Here is a 20,577-nt window from a genome sequence, read left to right as displayed (position 1 = left end):
GGAAAGAAACAGTCATTGAATATGATCTGAAGATAAGTTCACTGGTGGAGTAAATTAGAAAATTTATTGAGTCAAGTATGATAATATCAGATGTTTTAGAGAAATATAAGTACTGCTTTATGCTGCACAATAAAAATATGTTTAAGGAATAAAATTTGAAGGTGCAATTTCTGGATTTGAAAAAAAGAGGTATCATGATCATGAAGACGTGTAGTACCTTATGCTTCCTGAGAAATGGTGATGTACAAAATCCTAGATGCAGAAAATGGGAGGTAGGTATAAAATTCTTGCAAAGTTATGGGTGATGTGTTGGTTCTGCATAAGCAATTTTGAGAACGTGGGATACCGATTTTATAAAGAAGTTTATGTCTTGCAGCAGAGAAATCAGATCTTTGACATTCTGAGGGCTGCTGTATGAGAAACAGTATCCATAACAAATTGGACTGGGAAGCTCACTGTTGCTCCGCAGCAGATCTTCCAAGACTGCTGCTCAGGCCAGGCTCTATAACCCTTGTTGTATTCAGAAGCAGCCTGACTGTCAAAGATGTTGAGCTTTAACTGTTTTGACTGTTTTTCATCATTATTGAGTTTTTTGTTCCAAATAAAATTATTGTTGACTGTCAACTGAAGTGCAGACACAGGAACCTAACTTTGAAAAGCACTCTTGCAATTTGCAAAATTAAGCTTTAGAATTATTTTTAAATAATTCTAAAGAGAGAAATGGCTTTGCTTCTCTGCAGTTTGTGCATAGCTGCTGAAAAATAGATGTATTTTTATATTATTTTTTGTATTTTTTTAATACCTGTGGTAACATTTTCTATCCTGTTTATTAAAAAATATTCACTTTACAGGAAATTTTATTCATAAAGTATAGTACTTGTTTAATAAGAAACTACTTTTATTAAATTTACTCTTTAACAAGAAAGATACAATGCTTCCCCTTTTGTTTGTTACTTACTTTATTGTTTTTATAAAAAGCAGTAGGGGGGTTTCAGTTTATATTGCATTTCAGCATTATATATTCTTTATTTCAAATATGATTTTTATGAGAATAATCCCACCAATTTAATCGCAAATGCTGCCTTTTTTTTTTAATGGAAAAGGGTCCATAAGATAGCTGTTCAGAACTACTGCAATAGAAAACCCACAGTGCACTGCCATTTTAAAAATAGAGTTTTTTGTTTTAAAATATTTTAATGCATTTCAAAGCATCTATTAGATGTTCAACCATACAGACAGGACAACTCAATACCCCTCCAATGACAGTAGATGCAGGTCAGTGGCAAAAAAATAGTGTTATCCCAATAAAGAGTCACAAGGTTCTTGACATCACCTTTGATTCTGTCATTCAATTTTTGTGCTTTATTAGGTAAGTTCTTTAAAAATCGATAGTCTTCAATCTTCTTGCATGCGTATCAAAGCAGGCATCTGTGTTCTGAACTCATGAAGTTTTGCTGATTTAAATCAGCCTAGGATCTTACTGGGCAGATAGATATGTCTTATCAAACTTTCCAGTGGCCTGGAAATTGCCCAACAAAATACATTTGCAATTAGAGATAACAGAAAATGCAGTTTACTACGTATCATGCATGTCCATTTACTCAAACTCTCAAAATCTATATGGTGATTCAAAACCATGAAGAAAATAGTTTTGCTTAGTCCAGTTCTAAGAACAGAGGCTCAGTAAAGATCTTCTTACTTTCTGCAAGCACATCACAACAATACCTACCAGAAATCAAGCTGGACTAGCCTTTTGGCTAGACAGCTAAAGAAACAGTTTAGGAAGAAATGAATCACTGAGGCAGTGAAGTAAGCCTACATCAGCGTTTTTTGTAAGTTAAGTTTAGGTTAATCAACTTTCTCTCTAGCAAGATATCAGGCTCCCATTTCTCCTAGACTGCAGTATGCCAGCATGGATTTAGAGTTAACTCTTCTTAGAACAGCATTTGTAAACTGAGCTGCTAGTGACTGAACATCCTACAGGATGCATAGGCTTAATTGATAGTCTAATACATTTAAATACATTAAAAAGTTGGCAAGAGATCATCACAATGTCAAAGTTTTATGGCTTTTGTTAACAGGGAAACCTTTTTTTTTGTCTATTCATTGAGTACATGGTAGCCTGAAGTCTTTTTTCCTGATTACATATTTTCTTCAATTTGGAGAAATGTCATATGTCAGTGTTTTTCACTGGCATACGATTAAAGGCATAAACTGCAGACATAATTGTTTATCTGGAAGTACTGCCGTTTGCAGGATGTGGCATGGGTATCGTATTTACTAGAAGTGAATACTTTTCCTGTATTGCATACTGTCTATAAAAAAAAAAACAAAAACCTTCAGCCACAAGTAGTATCTGTCTGCATATTATGATGCTAAATACATCTGTCACATCAAAAGCTTTAAATTATTTATATACTTAAGTCAAAAGACCATGGCAAGGTGCTATGTCTGGATCCAACTTCCTAGAGAATGATCAATGGTTCACAAAGCAAAAATATTCATTGCATAAACATTAATTTTTTTCTTCTAATCAAATTATTAACAAGAAAATTGAGGTTTCCTTGTCTAGTAGACTTTTCCTTAGAAGACAGTGTTTTTCCAAAAGAAATAATCTTCTTTTAACATCATAGTTTTTCTGCAGCTGAGTTACTTGTGTTGCAATTCATTTCAGCCTAAATAATTCATTTACAAGTACTAATGATGTGTCTTATCACATTTATGCAATGACCTGTGAAGCCCTTATGTATTTTAAAACACTTGTGAAAAAATCATAAAGGTTTACTTCACCAGCTGGGCTAAACAAAACCAAACCACATATTTTAATTCGTATTTGTACATTAATTCTGTAAAATGGCTGATAGAAACCTGCTGCTAGTCCATTTGTTTACTTAATTTTCCATATAAAGACAGCAGTGTGATACAAGTTTTTTTGTTTAAAATCTGCAATCCAAGCACTAACAAAGTAGTCCAGCTTCCGTTTTCCTGTCAGTAATAGTCAATGAGTGGTGCTATTTTCACTTACCAAATACATCTGTGTGATACAGTGATATGCAAGATTTCATATTACCCAAATTCTTGTGACAATCTTTGTACTATTAAATGCTGTATACAGATCTAAACCTTGACATTTCCAAATGCATACCTTAAGAAGTTTTAATCATTCTAACATAATATTGTGTGTAATTATGACAAAAAAGAAAACAGTGGAAATAATAGGGAGGATAATACTTTGTAATTAATAATAATTTTTAATTATTCTTATTTTTTAAAATTAATACAATCCATTACAGGTTTGTGATTTATTTGCTAGAATTGAAGAAAATCTATAGGTTAATAATAGCAATAAATCTACAAATGCTATGTAGCAATCATTTATTAAAAAAAAAACTGGAAGAAATCAGATGGCAGCCTGATCCCATCACACATCACCGGCATGAACTGGCACCAGCGGTCAGAGATTTACTGTCTCCTTCACAAGGGGAACTTTTTTTTCAATAATTTTCATTCTAACTTGAGTTTAAACTAGTACTATTACACTGAATCTGCAGTTTATGCTCATCACTCCTCTGCTGCTTACCTCATGGGCTGAACTCTTTATCTTTTAGGATTTGTGAATCTACTATACTGCACTATACTGAATATTCAGCAACCTACCCCTGGTTCCTTTGGTACTTGCTCTCGTGCTTTTCCTAATCCATCTCTTATTTCCTAACCTCTTTCACTGTTAGTGACTGCCTGAATGGTAGTAATTCTCTTTAATCTTTTTAATTCTAGCTGCTTTCTTTTATTCACAGATAGACCTAAAGTAATTCTCCACATCCATCTGAATTCATCTTATTACTTGCTCATGTATGAAGGTTTTGATACTACTTAGTCTTTGTGGCTGCTAGTTTAATAGCAGCATTCTTGTTCAGCTCCACTACCATGCTTTTAAGTGGAATAAGATGGTGATCTCTTGCCATTTGAAAAGCACAAAGAAAATAATGAATAAATAATAAAAAGCTTTTCACCTGAAAGAGTGTTGGGTCACTGAGCAAATGATGACATGAATGTAGGACATGTAGGAGACTTTTGGAGTCATATAGTGAGAATACAATATAGCACTTTACAATGCTGACCTAATTCTTTCCAAAAGTTGTGGGCATAGCCCACATATTAAATATAATATAATGACCAAGGACCCTTTGTTGAGCCTTAAAAGAGCTTTTATTTCTTAATACTCAACTATAATTAAATGAAATCAAAGTGTGGTACTTTGTATTTTTTTTTGGTGTGTGGGTTGACACTGAAAGGCATTTTGTGCCTGTAAGCCTATAACCTATTCCCTTGGTGGCAGGAGAGGTGCTGTCATCTATCTTGAATCCAGCTGTATGCATATAATTGCAGCAGGAGTGAATTGTAAAAGAATTATTTTTTAACTGAAAAAATGCACTAATATTTGTCTCCTGCTTTCGGTCACCTAAATCGTTAGCTTTGACTTTCAAGCAGAGAGAAATTAAGGGTTTTCCTTTGTGCTGTTCCTACTGCACATTAAACATCAATAGGGATCATCTTCAAAATTTAGTAGAGATTGCTCCAACTTTCTGCATGATATCACAAAAAAATCTGGCAGTGTTTTTTAAACAAGTTTTAGAAGTTTTATTAGATAAAAATATTTTTTCAGTTGACTTGACAACCATGTATAATGTTAGTGAGGTTTATTTGACCAAGGCTCCTTGTCAAAATACTTTTAAACTGAGATTATTAAAATACCGTTTAATTTCATAGTGTGAGTTGAAATATCGCTAATATTTGAGTTAGGGAATGCATTCCATAGGATGTTTCCTACTTTCATATTTCATCTGCCATATATAGTCTTTTACCAGAATGGGTGGAGTAATTTTTATGTATCATTGAAAAAAATAACACTCCTGTTCTTATAAAAGAATTTTTATCTCTACAGATACCATCAACTACTTTGAAGCACAGCACTGTTGTCTTTGTTAATTATGTTTTTTCAGACTGTGGCAAAGTTTTCCTCTTACTCCAAACTCACTATCTTCCTCCCACATGCATATGGTGGTGGTTCACATGAGTTTGAATGATAACAGCTGTAGCTGAAAAGAACTTATAGACAGAAACAGCAATGTGCCCAATACTAGCATAATGAATTCTATAGGAAGAGCACAGAACAGCACCTTAGACAGTTTCTGCTGTGCCTTTGATATAGTGAAAGCATGTAGTTGTCTCCTTCCTGTAGACAGTGCAGCAAGGAAGGCTAGAAAATGCCATGACCACAACATGAGCATCGAATATTATTATACCATTGACTGTTAACAAGAAGCTGATACACATGCTTCCTTTACATACTCTCTTGCTGGAGAAGGTCACAATGACGTTTCACCTTCTTTCTTTTACCACACATTATGTGGTGTAATGAAAGAAATCAGGAATCAGTACTACTCCATATATACTTTTATGTGGTCTTGGAATTGAAACTAGGTCATATAAAAATACACAGTCGTTACCATACTATAGGAGGCATCAACAGTACACATTGAGGAAAAGATTTCTAAGAATTTTTAAGAGCGAGTTCTGTTGCTACTTTAGCATATTTCTTGTGTATTGTTTTGCAATTTAGTTAGTTCATGTTGGCATAATGACCTGTAATTCATTTTTGAAGTAGCTATTCATTCAGCTAGTCAAAGGCTTTGATACTGGTCTCCGATATTTGTTGGTTATTTTGTAATGTGTACTTAGTTTGGAGGTGGAAGCATATTGAAGAATAAACTCTATTGGATTAGTGCAGATACGTTGAACTACATTTGAATGTCAAGCAGATTAGAAATGCTATAAAAGAACAGCATCTGAAGTATTGGAAGACAATTTTGTCCTCAATTCATGTACTGATAGACTACACAGAACACTTACTTGGTAGCAGATTGGAAAAAAAAGGATTACACTGATGTTTGTATGTAATGTTGGCTAGTAAAACTGTTTTTTGAAACAGGAAAAGTCTTGGTTAAGCTCAGCAAACATTTTTCTGGGTGATTTTAAAGACTAGTTTATGACAAAGTCTGACTTTAAGAATTGTTCCTTAGAATATACAGTGGATGGAAAATAATAGTAATATGAAGTTATGTTGTTTTTTTTTTTTAATTTTAAAAATATTTTAAGTAATATATATATATGTGTTAATTTCCACTTAGTGTAAATGGAGACATCAATTCTGTAGTAAGCCGTATCATAAAATTATATGTGCTTATGTCGTGGTTTAAACCTAGCCACACAGCTGGCGCTCTCACTCCTCACCCCCCACCCCCTTCCTCCCCTCCAGCTCCTAGAGGGATGGGGAGGAGAATTGAAAGAATGTAACTCCCATGGGTTGAGATAAGAACAGTCCAGTAACTAAGGTATAATACAAATCACTGCTGCTACCACCAATAATAATGATTATTAGGGAAACAACAAGGGAAGAGAATACAACCCCTCACCACCTGCCGACTGATACCCAGCCTGACCGAGCAGTGATCTCACCCTTCCAGGTAACTGTCCCTATTTTATATAGTGGGCATGACGTGCTGTGGTATGGAATACCTCTTTGGTTGGTTTGGGTAAGGTGTCCTGTCTCTGCTTCCTCCCGGCTTCCCTTCCTCCCTAGCAGAGCATGAGGCTCACAAAGTCCTTGGTCAGACTAGACATTACTTAGCACCAACTAAAACCATCGGTGTTGTCAGTGCTGTTCCCAGGCCGAAAGTCAAAACCACAGCATTGCACAAGCTACTAAGAAGGAGAAAAATGACTGCTGCTGCTGAACCCAGGACAACTTATATGTTATAAATGCTTTATTTCAAATCATAGTGTATATGATACTGATAACTGAGTACGTTTGCAGTAAGGAAGTATAGAACTTGAAGCGCTGTAAGCAAACTATTTCTTGTGCAGTCAGCAAAGTAAAATCTCATTAGATTTTCTGTGTTCTTCCATAATTCTTACGGATATTGCTCTTCAGATAGGGATGTCTCAAATTCTGTATGTCAGGCATGTAAATAGAATGTAAGGAGAGTGAAAAGGCACTTTTGTGTAGTTGTTTTGTCCCATTCAGGTCATTCAGGAAAAGATAGAAACTGGGATGAGAGCTGGGATGAGAGTCAGTTGGATTTGTTTACCACAGTTAAACAGTTTACGGCTGATAAAATTACCCTCTTCATGCAGAAGCAGTTGTTCCAATGCTTCAGATTGTGGAGTGTACACATCACTGTAAGAGGCTGAGCACTCTGATAAGCAAGATAAAGCCCTACATGGTGTTTAAATTCGTGTCATTAGTAAACCCAAGGTCATGCAGGCTTGCAAGATAATATAAAATTTGATGTAATCATGAGGGGGGGTTGGGATAGAGTGGGGAAAAAAGTGAACTGGTGTTTTCAGTGATGGGTGGCAAGGTTTTTTGCCCTTTGGCACTGCAGTCTGGTGAAATATAGAGAAGGAATTATGTACTCTAGTTTAAAACAGCAAACTTCTCACATCTTTGCAGTCTCTAAGCAGTTTGATTGCTCTTTGGCTGAAGGAAACAGTAAGAGGTATAAAGCTTTATTTATCCTAAAGTTTTGCTTTTCTGCAGTGCAGAGTAGGGCTGCAAAATTCCAGCACCACTTTGAGTCCAGTGCTCTGGACAGTAGTCCCATGCTCCCTCAAAAATCTTCAAAATTAGCCTAGAGTATTTCGTTTATTTATCTTAATGCCAGTCAAGCATGTATCCACTTTGCTAATTTTCAAAACTTCATTTTGATTGAAGTCTGTCTTCTTCTTCTTTGTTTACTTTTTGTGAATGATGGTCACAATGAGTCTTCAGTTAATGTAGCATCTTCAAGCTAATTTTTAGTAGAATTTTTAGTTGCTGTGAGAACTCACTGGGATGCATATGGATGCTGAGTCTTAAAGTCAAAATCCATTGACTCGCTTCAAGAGTGGTAATTCTAGCAGTAGTCGTTGAAAGCACATTTAGGTGATTTTTCTGTAGATACAATAATTATACATTAATAAGTATTTTACTATTCTATAAAATGTTAACGAACAGAATCTTTGGAATTAAGATAGAATCACTGCCAAAGTATGGAACAATTCACTGATGTAAAAAAGTAAATTTCCAGTATTTCTGTTGCCATTCAGTGAGAGAAGTACATTTCATTAAACCTGAAGTAGTTGTGCAGTTCTGAACATTCAAAAAGTTGCCCAAAGTATATGTTGAACAGCTCATTAGAAAGTATCTTTACCATCAAATGGATGAGGCTTCAGTCTCACCTTATAGTGTAGAACTGCCCTCCACACACATTTCCATGAACTTCTGTGAAAAGTATCATGGAAAAATACCAGAAGAGAATTCTTACATGTAATATGCATGAGTTTTTCATAACCCTTGCAAGAGTTTTAACTTATAAACATTTTGAAAACAACTTGTTATTTTGTTGTGCTTTGGTTTACTTTTTAATAACTCCAAAATTCAGCATGGGGATAAACCACGACAATGACCACCCATCCTGTGCAGATGGTCTTCATATCATGTCTGGGGAGTGGATTAAAGGACAGAATCTTGGGGATGTTTCATGGTCTCGGTGCAGCAGGGAAGATCTGGAAAGATTTCTCAGGTATATCATTCAAGAAAAAGAACTCTTACTGTTTGTCATTTACCGATGGTAGCAACAAGTATAATGAAATAAGTTTTCAGTATTTTTACCACTTCTGTGGGAGATATCTCTTTGTAGAAACCATTAAAATAATTTTAATTGTCATGAACTATATTTGACAGATTGATTAAAATCTGATTTCAACAATTAATTGTATTTTTATATATGCATGTGTTACGGTACATCATTATACTTATATATATTATATACATTTATATATGTGTAAATATATTTATATTAGTATCATATGTATTGAAGAATGTTGGGCAGTCAATGGCCTATGAACATTATGTTGATTCTCTGATCTATGTTGTACTGTTTAATATCAAACCATGCAGTATAATTACATTATTTCAATTTTTAATAGAAATTTACTGTGAAATATTTATTACAGAATAGTATACCCAGAAACCAAATTAAAACATTTAGTTTCATCTGTATGGGTCTGCTCCCTAAAGCTCTGTTCCTTTATTAAGTTTAAACAGTTAAGCAGTTCTCAAAGGTCTGCTTCATGACACTGGAATAGGTAGTATAAGTTAGATGTATCAGTCTGACACATCTGTAGTGAATCTAGACAGAAATCAAAACTATGATTTGGTGCTTTAACAAACAGGTTTAAGTATTTTCCTTTTTTTTTCTTTAGTTTTTGAGAAACGTTAAATTTGGCTACCAACTCAGAAATGTATTTTTTAAAACATATACATATGTAATTTGAAATTATTAATTTGAGGTCCTCAATTCATATTTCAGGTACTTTGAGATGTGAAAACTAAGCTACACACCTGCCTATGCATTATCAATTGTCTGTTTTTCGTAGCTGTTTAAATCTCTATCCAAGCCTTAATCAGTTCCTTAAATTTTGCACTAAAATGTTGTCCAGCACTTTCCTGAAATTCCTATTGTAGCAGATAAATTATATTGTCTTTCTGCAAATGTGCAACATCAGAACAGACCGTTAACTTTTATCAAGTAATCTATATTAATTTATACAAAATCATTTCTCTGAATGACAGCAAAGTGCTGCAAATGAAAAATCTCAAGAGTCTATATTTTTCTAATGTCAAATGCATGTTTAAGTCAGCGTGACAATCAGACATTTTAGGATTGCTCAGCATATAAATGTTTGCATATTGCCAGGTCAAAGGCCAGTAACTGTCTGCTACAGACGAATCCTCAGAGCCTCAATTCTGTGATTATTCCCTCCAAGCTCCCAGGAATGACCTACACTGCAGATGAACAGTGTCAGATTCTTTTTGGACCAACAGCTTCCTTCTGCCAAGAAATGCAGGTAAGGATGAGTGTATACTTCAGAAAATGCACCTACCAACTCATTTTTTCTGTGAGGGATATTTGTGTGTATGTGTTTGTGAGAAAGGGAACATAGTATCTTTCAAAAGAGAAGTTTATACTTTGCTTTCCCAAGTTAATTTGAGTATTTTAATTTTTTTATCTTTTAAGTCTTGATTTGGATCTCCAAACATCCTGAGTCATGTTCTATCATACCATACCACTGGTATCTTCTTCGTACTTTGGAAGAAAATGTCATAGTGTGAAGACACCTTGTGGCAATGAATGGAGTATTTGCAATGTCTTCCACTTGGGACCGGGTTTCATTTGCAGGTTCAGTTTCATCACATTTTGGGTATTGAATTTCCATATCTGACCTGTATGTATACCTGCATACAGCAGTAGAGTATACCTCTGAACATATGCTGCCCCCCAGCAGTCCCTTATGAGCCCAAGTGGAGCTCTGCAGTACCATGGCAGTAGGAGTTCCGGTACTTAAATGAGTTTGCTGACATAGCTTCATGTCATTGCATGAAACAGTGCCACTGTTTGTAATATTGAAAAGACAGATTACTAAAACTGAATAGGTCCTGATGAATTTAAGGCCTAATTCTAGCAGACTTCATATCGAAGAAGCATTTAAGCACTTTGAGAATGGTTTTAACAGAGAAAAATCATCCTTCTTTAATGTTAAAAGAATAGGTACTAAATATGCTGAATTCCTCAAGACAAGATGGATAGATTACAAAAATGGATAAAGAATATGGAGTATGAACATGTATGATAGAAGGAACTGTGAAATAAAATTTCGTCAAAGCAGTCAGCCTGGAAATGTCAGGAGTATTTAATATGAAAGCATAATTCCTTACTCCAGTTCTTCAGTTCTCTTTGTCTTTCCCACTTGGGCATAGTACTCTTTTTGGCAAGTTTCAGTGAAAGTAGTAACTATCCTAAAGATTCTCAGATGAAACATTGCAATACACATATGACTAGTGCATGCATAATGAAAAGCACAAAACAAAAAGTGAACAGGAGCTGTAGGATACTACATAGTCATTATTCAAAATAATACTGTCTTATTGAAAACATTTTGACTCTGAAAGATGAGCAATAGAACTCAGTGCAGCGGTTATACGGATGCTCCTAATTACTTCCAAGTGCTTTTTTCATGAATTGCAATCTGTTTCTTGTTTTTCAGTACTTTGTTTTCAATTACAATATGTTATTTTGGTTTCTCATTCTCTAGAAAGCTATTTGGAACAAGAAAATGGTACAATGTTAGCCCGTTATTTCTTACAGGTCTTCTTTACCTGGTAGAAAGAAGAGTTTGAAAAGTAATTGAAGAGATACTCAGACCTGGAGACTTGCTGTTATATAATACCTTTACATGTTTTTCATTTCTCTGGACACTTCTCCTTTAATACCATTGTGCTTAGCTCTTATTCAGTCATTTAAATTCAGATAGCCAAGTGCTCCTTGTTATGTTTCATTCACAGATTCTTCTCTTCAGGTCCTGACTCCCAGATTTTTATTTTATAAATGTTACAAAGTTAAATTCAGTTAAGGCTACCCTGATAGTGTTCAATTATTTGCACTGAGAGTAATTGTTCATGTCTAATAATCTTCAATCGTTTTCTCATTTTTGGGGATTTTTTTTATGTAAGAAGACTCATTTTGGCTAAAACACTTATCCTTCCTTTTTTCTGCACTTCCTGGATCATTACTTTAGTAGTTAAAGAAAAGTAGTAAATATTAGTATTAAGATACCGTTGTAACTTAAATGCAAAGATAGGTATGTGAGCTTGCTTTGAAGAAAGAACCTGGTAATGATGCAAGACAATACAAAAGGCCAGTGGTCTTTTTAACTAAAACCCTGCAAATTTTTTTTTTGGTTTTCTTCATAAAACAAGTTTATTGCTTGATAACCTTATTGTCTTAACTGTAAGAAAAAGAAAACTTTGTAACAGTTTCTGAGAAAAGAGAAAAGGGAAGAGCCTTTTGCCGTTTCACAAAAATCCTCTGCAAAACTGGTAACCCTGAGCTGGAAATCATATAAACAAATACTGAACCACAAAATTATTGTAATGCATCTTGTTGTCCCCAAGCCAGGAAATGAGAAAGAAACATACTCCTTGAAGGTTCATTTAAACTTCAGTAAATCCAACAATTTATAGCCCAGAAATCCTTGGATACATTCTACTTGCTGAACAGTTCGTGCACTTCAGTGTAACTGTGAGACGATTATGAAATATGTTAGAGTTTTAGGGTTTTTGTGACTGGAGGATAATTTGATGAGTGGACTTCAATGCAGTCTTTTACATTAAGCAAGTATGTAACAGCTTTTCAAGAAAGAAAATGAGTAGCAATGGAAAATAATTTTCTTAATGATCTAAAAATAATCTACAAATAATGTTACTGAGCAGCACTTTACTATCATTTACGGTCAAATTACGTGGCAACCTCTCAGAAACAGTTCAGATGCCAATGATTTTCCCTAGTTATCAAGAATTCCTCTTTATAATTTAATAGTCCTTTTGCTAAAGCAAAGGATTGAAGGGACCATTGAGGGTCTACTCCCATATATTCCTGAGTAAGCCCCTCCCACTTCTGTTTTATGAAAAATGCTCAGACTTTTTTTTTCCTTTTCATCCTTATTGTAAAGACTTTTCCTTCATGCCCTAAGCAAAATTTATAGAGCCTGAGAAAGTGTGAGTGGATCTCAGAATGTAAGATTTACACGATGTTGCCATGCTTATCTTGTAAGGGAGCCAAGTTTGCTTTTATGCCCATGATGTCTCACACAAGAATCAATTAGACCCTAACATTGTTTCACATAACAGATAGTGAGATCATGGCCCAGAAGTTGTTCTCTATGATTAAATGTGATTGTAGAACTTGACAACTTAATATAATTGTTGAACTATTCGATGCTGGCTTTTAAGATTAAAGTCCAGGATGCGAATGCTATCTAGTCAGTTCCACTAAAACAATTCTTGTCATAACACAGCTGTGATCTTTGCACAGAAGTGGAAGACTGGTTAGATTTCATGATGATTTTTAAGGCATTTCAGGGAAAGATCACAATGAAAAGAACAAAAGTCATGAAATATTACAGCCCTAGTGAAATATCTGTCCTCATCTCCACCAGCACACTTTAAACAATCTTGACTTCGCACGAATACATTTCTGAAATGTTCTTTTTGTCTGTGGTCTTTCCTCTCAACTGGACCATCTTTCCAAATACTTATATGGTTGGAAATGCATCCTTCTGGTGCACACAGACCTGCCTTACTTTTTACATTAACTAAAAAAAAAAACCAAAACCCTACCCAAAAGCTGGAACGACTTCTGCTCTTTCTGTAGTAGACTTTCATGTTGTATTTTACAAGATTTTGCTGTTAAAAATTCGTTCTTTCAGGAAAAACAAAACAAAATAAAATACTTTGTGTGTGCTTGGCAATATTATGTTTTCCAGTGTACACACAATGAATTATTTTACAGGTTGTGAATATCTAATATCACATATATAAGTTTATCATCTCCAATAACTCTTACTTCTCTGGCTAGTCTAGAAGACTTTAATGGCTGTTAAACTATGTTTGTGATAGATAACTGGTAAACCTCTGTGAATGTTAATAGCTATTTTGATTTTGAATGAATCAAACTTTGTTCCCAGAGGGGTAAATTTCTTGTTTAAAAGTTTATGCTCGGATTTTGAAGTGATTGTAATATTGGCACTGGCCTCCAGATTTTCTGTTAGTTTTCATATGTGCATTATGTTTTTTCCCCAGACATATGCAGAAATCCCCCAAATGTCAAAAGTTAAATGCTAACAGTAGTTCTCATTTCTCTCCCTAGTGCAGTAGCAATGCAATTTTGAAGAATAAAGAGTAAGGAGTGATTTGTGATTTGTAAAGAGCCTATTTGTGATTTGACTGAAATGTAAAGCCCAAAAAAAACTTACAAGTCATCCTTCATTTCTTTGGATTGGGGAATCACAAAGTCTAGGATGAAACATTATAGTAATATTGAATGCTTATTTTAAAAATTGTTGAAGAGAAGCAAGTGGTTTTAGAATACAGTTCACTTAAGGCTCAAAGATGTTTCTGGCTGGGGAAGTTATGTTCATGGTTCATAAGGAGGTGGTACACAAGTATTTGCAGAAACATGCAGATATATACAAAACACATTAGCAAGTCAAGTGTCTTTACTTGATTTACTTTACACAGCTCGAATGCATTTATGTGGTCAGGTACCCAAATCCTTGTGAATCCGACCTCGTTTTCCTGAGTTCAGAAGAGTTGTTTCCAGATTTGTAAGGAACTGTAAGTTTGTTGTCAGCCATTTTACAATGATATAAGATTTAGGGATATTTTAAAAAAAAAAAATCTTAATTAGAAACGTTCAATTAGCGTATATTTTCGTGGAGTTGTTCCAACAGTATAGTTTGTCATTTCAAGGCTGGTATGGAAATACTTTGTCATGAACATCTGATACTTTGTCTCATTGACATTGTCTCCCAAAACTGGCCCAGAAATTTTGCTAAGTTTAGTTTTCAGCTTTGAAAGTGTATCTTTCAGTGCGTGTTAAAAATAAAACAACAAAAAAGCTCGAAACAATTCTCCCATGAACAAGAGCATAAATTAGAGTTTGATGTTTTAAAAATGCTTGTTAAAATAATCCAGGAACGGGATGAGACTTCTGTAGCTATATTGTAGGATATGCATAGGCTATCAACTGTCTTATTAGTTCAGACCACTACAGTCTTTGACTTTTTCTGAAAGTTGATGCTACAGACATTTTTACGTGCAAGACTCTCACTGGAACTGTGCTGTTCCCTGTTTAGACACAATCTTTTGTTGAATTATGTTTCCTATGCTGTAAGGCTTTTTTCAAGTTAGCATAAGGTTTATTGCACATTTTCATGCATGGTGTAAAAGGCGGAGACTTGTACTGGATTTACCAATGCAACAAATTTCCATTAGAAAAAGTTCTGGCAAGCCTGATTTCAGAAAAACAATCAATCTTTATGTTATCCTGCCTGCAACCTGTCTCTTGATCCTTCTTGCTCCTCTTTGGAAATACTATACATATTTGTAGGGAATCAGTCTGCACAAGCAATAACATTCATGCCACAACTGAGCTTCATATTCCCTGTGTACTCTTCCACCCAGTTTACTGTAAAGACAGCAAGGAGAATGAAGTCATGACTGAAAATCATGGGAGAAGGAGGACTTTTTAGAGGAAAATAGGGAAAGCTGCCAAGGAAATTGGGGGTAATGTAAGCCAGCATTCTTCAAGGCTCAACTTTCTGTTGAGGAACATGAAACCATGATGTTCTGATGCTGATGAAGAGGGACAGAATAAACAACTTTTCTTTCCACCTCTGAAAGTCACCATTAACAACTACTGCAGTCATCTGCCTTCTCTTTTTCCCAGCAAAAATATCTCACCCTGATTTTTCAGTTTACTTTGTGTCTTCATTGTGGATATCAGACTTGGTAGCTGTCTTGAGGTATTTCTACAGGAATGAAGTAAGATAGCAGCAGTCATTGGAATGATATGAACAATGGGGACTTGGAAGTCCTAGAGCAGTATGATTAGTAAAAGCCTTAAGCAAAATTTGTGGACTTTGGGATTTGTGCATGTTGGACCTGTCTTTAAACATATTTCAGTACCATCAAACTGTTAACTTCATGACAACTTTAGTAGATTGCATGCAGAAAGCCTTGCATAACATAGGTTTTGTGGTTATCTGTGTGTTATTTGGTTTTCAGCATGTCATTTGCACTGGGTTGTGGTGTAAGGTGGAAAGTGAGAAGGAGTGCAAAACTAAACTGGATCCACCAATGGATGGAACAGACTGTGATACTGGAAAGGTATGTTTCTGGTGGAAAAGCAGTATAAATTATATTGAACACCTAGCAGTTAAGGTAACAAGCTGAATAGGTCTTTGTTTAAAGTTCTTGCTGCTTACCTCAGTTATAAGAAAAATCATACATATATAGTTGATTATATGTATGATATGTGATACATTATATATTACATATTGTATGATACAGATATGATTTAGAAGTACCTTTCTCTAACAGTGAATTAAAAAAAGCCAAAGCCACAGAAGTTTTGATGCTTACATGGTTTTATTTCAAATTTGTTCTGGTTTTGTATCCTATTTATGAATGGAATGCCATTACCGTAAACAGAAAAATAAGCTGTCAAAGATAGATACAAAGTTCTCAGCTATGATTTAAGATTTAGAAATCATCTCACCAGAGGGATTGATACAGAGTGTGTTTATCACAAGTGATAAACTTTGTAAATCAACATTTGTAGTGTCAGTGCATGTAAAAGAGTGATGTCATTACAAGTATGCCATCAAAGACAAAGTAAATGGTCACCTAAAGTCAGACTTACATGAAATGTCCTTCAAGAGCCTTCTTGTTTGAATAATCTCTGTCATCTGTTTATTTAACTGCAAATAAAGATAAATAACCACAAACAGATAATAGAGAGGAGCATGAATATATGTTGGGATTTCATAATATTGTCCTGACAGCTGTTTCTCACAGGAGTGATTTGCTCTTTGAATCGTATTACATTCACCAGAACTGTCATCATCACCCTACAAAAGTAAACAAATCTATAAATTGACAGATAAAATGATCGGATAACACCATTTTCCATACTAAGGGAAACATAGGGCTTATTCTTTTTCATATCTTTAATGATATTTGCTGCAAATATTTGATTTTGATAAATGCGTGTAGTTGATATTCTGTCTTGATATTTCTTTCCAATATCTGGAAAGTCAGGGACAAGCCTTTTGTTTGATGTTGCAGTCTTTACATTGAGACTAACATCCATGGTATGGAATGAGAAAGCGGTACCTCTTATTAAGACTACTCAAAATTTTCCCTGTGAAACCATTGCCACTGTGAACTGGGCACCCAAGATTAGTATGAGTCTTGCACATTAATGTCTGACTTGTGAATGGAGGTAATAGCAACTTATTGCAGGGGACTCATTCTAACTGTGGGAACATTATGGGTAATGACATGGGTCATAGGAAAGTCCATCGATGAAGTTAACACTGTTCTCTTTATTGTAGAGCTTAGTTAGCAGGGAGTAAATAATTACGGCAAAGACAAAGTACTGATTCTCATTCGAACAGCTCATTGAGCCTTTTGCCAGGCTCAGAGATCTCTGATTTATGTCTAGCAGTAAAAAGCTAAGCAGACATCACTGAAACATCTCAGAGGATTAGAAGGGATTATTCTTCTTTTTTACTGTATTAACTGTCCAAGATGAGCTGCAGATTACACAGATCACTGGATTTGTTTTGGTTTAGTGATACTGTAGAGATGGAGTATTGTTGCCTTGTGCTCCTCTTAGGACCTTCTGAAGAGAGGGAAATTTCAGTTGCACAGCCTGTCCAGCATGGTTGATTTTAAGTCAAGGATTTATAAGCATCCTTCAGAGTCTACATTATGCAGATGCCACCTCTAGAAAAAAAGCATGTTGCCTATTACATTGGAAGGAATATCTTTAAATAAATCTGAACATTTTTGGTCTCAAACATACAAGAGTATAAAAAAATCTGTGGTATAATTATGTCATCATTGAAATGCCATGATTTAAGGAAAAAAAAATTGAGATCAATTGATCAATAAAGACCAGTTTGAAACTGCAAATGAAGTACGAAATATCCATATAAGGATTTAGCACAGACAATGTGACGGCAATTCTAAAAATTAAAAAAGCCTTTACTGACTGCATTGGTGGCATGTTTTTGTTTCCTTGAAATATGAGACTTCTTCATGAACTTTATCCATTGACAACAGTAATTCACAAATAATTCAGAGTGCAAAGAGAAATGGGTTAAATTACTGATGTTAATGGCATTAAGTGTTCATTGTTTATTTGTAGCCTTACTGTTTTGCAATAGCTGAAATTTTTTAATATGTGGGATGGGTATTCAGCTGGTATAAGTTGTTAAAGTACTAGTTTCTGCAGAATTATGATTCCTTACACTAGATATAGACATGGTTTACAGAGCATAATAATATTGATTGGATAATTTTTCAGTGAGAAATTGCAGTTGTCCTAGAAAATGATACATGCTAACAAGATTATTGAGATAATTATTATGATTTAAATAAATACCAGAAATTCCCATCTTTCTCAACACTAGCTTATTAAGGCTTCTATTCTCTCTTTGAATGCAAGTTATGAATAAAATATAATTTTCTCTATTACTTGTAATATCTCTTTCAATTGAAATTGTCACTGGATGATCAGTGACAATGCAGTTGCTGATAGTTACATGGGAGCTGTAATTGTAGTTCGCTGCAACAGTGAACCAAACATGTCCTGAGGTCAGCCCTGAACACTGTGCTGTGATCTTTTTTACAACTCAGCTAGAGGATGATCTCTGCAGTGGGTTTGGGCTAGATCAAGCAGCGCTTTCCTAAGAAGTACCCAGTCTCAAATAAAGCGGCCACCATGGTCTGGGGACCAGAGAAAGGTCTCTGGCTTTCTTATTTACTAAGATAGAAAAAAAGGTTTTGGGCAACAATAGGAAAAAAAGCATACCTGGCTCAAACCATATATTGAACAAAATGTTTATTTTATGCTTCCTGTGTGCTTGTGGGTCAGTGAATTGTTTTGCATATGACTTGATTTATTTACTTAAGAGCTGAATTTTCACCTAGCAGTGTAAGGCTGGAGAATGTATCAATCGGACCTCTTTTGTGGAGCATATGGAGGGGGAGTGGAGTGCCTGGAGCCCTTGTAGCCGTACTTGCAACACTGGAATCACCAGTCGACAACGCAAATGCCCTGGGTAAAAACAAGTTCAGGTTACCATTGCTGTTCATCAGAATTTCTGAACAGAATTTAAATCTTATGAATACAGAAGCCCGTCAAGATAAAGTTCTCCTGTACATTGGGGGTTGGAACTAGATGATCTTAAGGTCCTTTCCAACCCTAACGATTCTATGATTCTATGATTCTATAAGCAATTTTTTAGCAATACTGAAAAACACTCTAGGAGAATAGGTATTTATTGTTGGTTGGGTTTTTTTTATTGCATGGTAACACTTTTTATCCTCTTTTCTGCTTCTGTCAAAAGCTTAGATAATATTAATGGGAAAATGCAGCTTTCTTTTTAAATTTCACCTGAAAAAACAACGGAAAATTAAATTCATAATTTTTGAATTTCAGAGCTAAGTAATGAAGACAAGTAGAGAAGAAAGGAGAGGGGAGAGGAGGAAAGGGAAGAATAGAAGAACAGGAGGAAAGGGAAGAAGAATAGAGGGAAGGGCAAAAAAACGAAAGGGAGGGGAAGAAAAGAGAGGACAGAGAAGGGAAGGGGAGAAGAGGAAAAGGGATAGCAGGAGGAGAGTGGAACAGTGCAGGGCAAGCCAGGGGAGAGTAGATGATTTAAGAAAATAATAGAACAAAGGGAAAAATGAAGAAAGCGTAACAGATTTTGGGAAAAAATGATGACAGGAAAGACAGAGGGATTAAAAAAGAGAAATTTGCATAATGAAATGTGAGGAAAACTTGGATATGGTAATACAAAAGCATGGTAGTCTAACAGAAGCCTTAGATGTGCAGAATGCTTTCATATTTACTGACATCTAAGCGCCACTTCCAGCTGTATGCCTAAAAGCTACTTCTAGAATTTCTGATGTCTCAATTTTGCTTTTATTTATTCATTTTTTCCAGGCAAGGTTACAAATAATTAGCTCCAGTTTCTGCAGTTCTCAGTTCTTTTGAATTTGTTCATTAGGACCTGAAAGCACAACTGGAGAGACCGAAAAGAAACAAGATATGTTGTCTGAACTTTGCAACACCACACTTTTTAAAAAGCATGGGTAGCAAACCAGCAAGTCTTACTTCCTTTCAGTGGCACCTTTGCCTCTGTCCAGATAGAGAAAAGTCACCTGAACTATATCAAAACTGCAGTTGAGATTCTCTTTCCTGAATGCTCCTACTAGTACTAGTGCTTCTTTTGGGCCAAATGTACATTATGGTTTAGCACCCATGACTCTTTGTATGTAATGAAACCAGTACAAACTGAAGGCAGACATGCTTTGTTCTGTGACTTTGACTTTTTGTGGGTGATTTTTTAATGTTGTTTGTCACCAAAAAAAACCTTGTTATTTAAATTTGTGTCTAGCATAAACTGTGCTGTAAGTTTGACAAAACATTTCAAACAATAAAGCATTATATTTATGCCATCTTTTCTAGTTCAGGCCTTGAAGGAGAGTGTCATGGTCCAATGATGCAGTATAGAGTATGTGAAAATCCTTCTTGTCCTGCTGGCGTGCCTGCCTTCAGGGACTGGCAGTGTCAGGCTTTCAGTGCCAGATCTTCCTATCAGAAGCACGTGCACCAGTGGCATGCTGTCATTGATGATGGTAAGTATAAACCATCACCACATCCTTATCATCTGCTCATAAGGCTTATATATTGTTGCTGTTGTTGTTGATCAAGACAGATAAAATAAAAACTAAAGCAAGCAAACAAATTAACCCAAATCCAAAGGGTTTTGGCAATTTTCATTTCATAGACAAGATCTGGTGTAATTTTTACATGTCCTGAATATTTTGTCTTATAT

The 20,577-nt window shown here is 35.1% G+C and overlaps 1 protein-coding gene across 1 annotated transcript in view; it reads left to right on the top strand.

Moving 5' to 3' along the window:
* The window catches only part of ADAMTS19 (ADAM metallopeptidase with thrombospondin type 1 motif 19), a 149,923-nt gene that overhangs the window by 78,919 nt on the left and 50,427 nt on the right, over window positions 1-20,577 (top strand). The window contains exons 9-13 of the mRNA XM_057404374.1: window positions 8,487-8,627; window positions 9,804-9,954; window positions 15,731-15,832; window positions 18,665-18,795; window positions 20,208-20,377. Of these exons, the coding sequence (XP_057260357.1) occupies window positions 8,487-8,627; window positions 9,804-9,954; window positions 15,731-15,832; window positions 18,665-18,795; window positions 20,208-20,377 (695 nt within the window). The remainder of the gene's footprint in view (window positions 1-8,486; window positions 8,628-9,803; window positions 9,955-15,730; window positions 15,833-18,664; window positions 18,796-20,207; window positions 20,378-20,577) is intronic.

This window comes from Pezoporus wallicus, unplaced genomic scaffold (genome assembly GCF_028554395.1).
Source record: "Pezoporus wallicus isolate ANWC-B61680 ecotype Strahan unplaced genomic scaffold, APGP_CSIRO_Pwel_v1 contig_7293, whole genome shotgun sequence".
NCBI lineage: Eukaryota > Metazoa > Chordata > Aves > Psittaciformes > Psittacidae > Pezoporus > Pezoporus wallicus.
The sequence above is the reverse complement of the archived record's forward strand: the minus strand, read 5'-3'. Positions and strand labels throughout refer to the sequence as shown.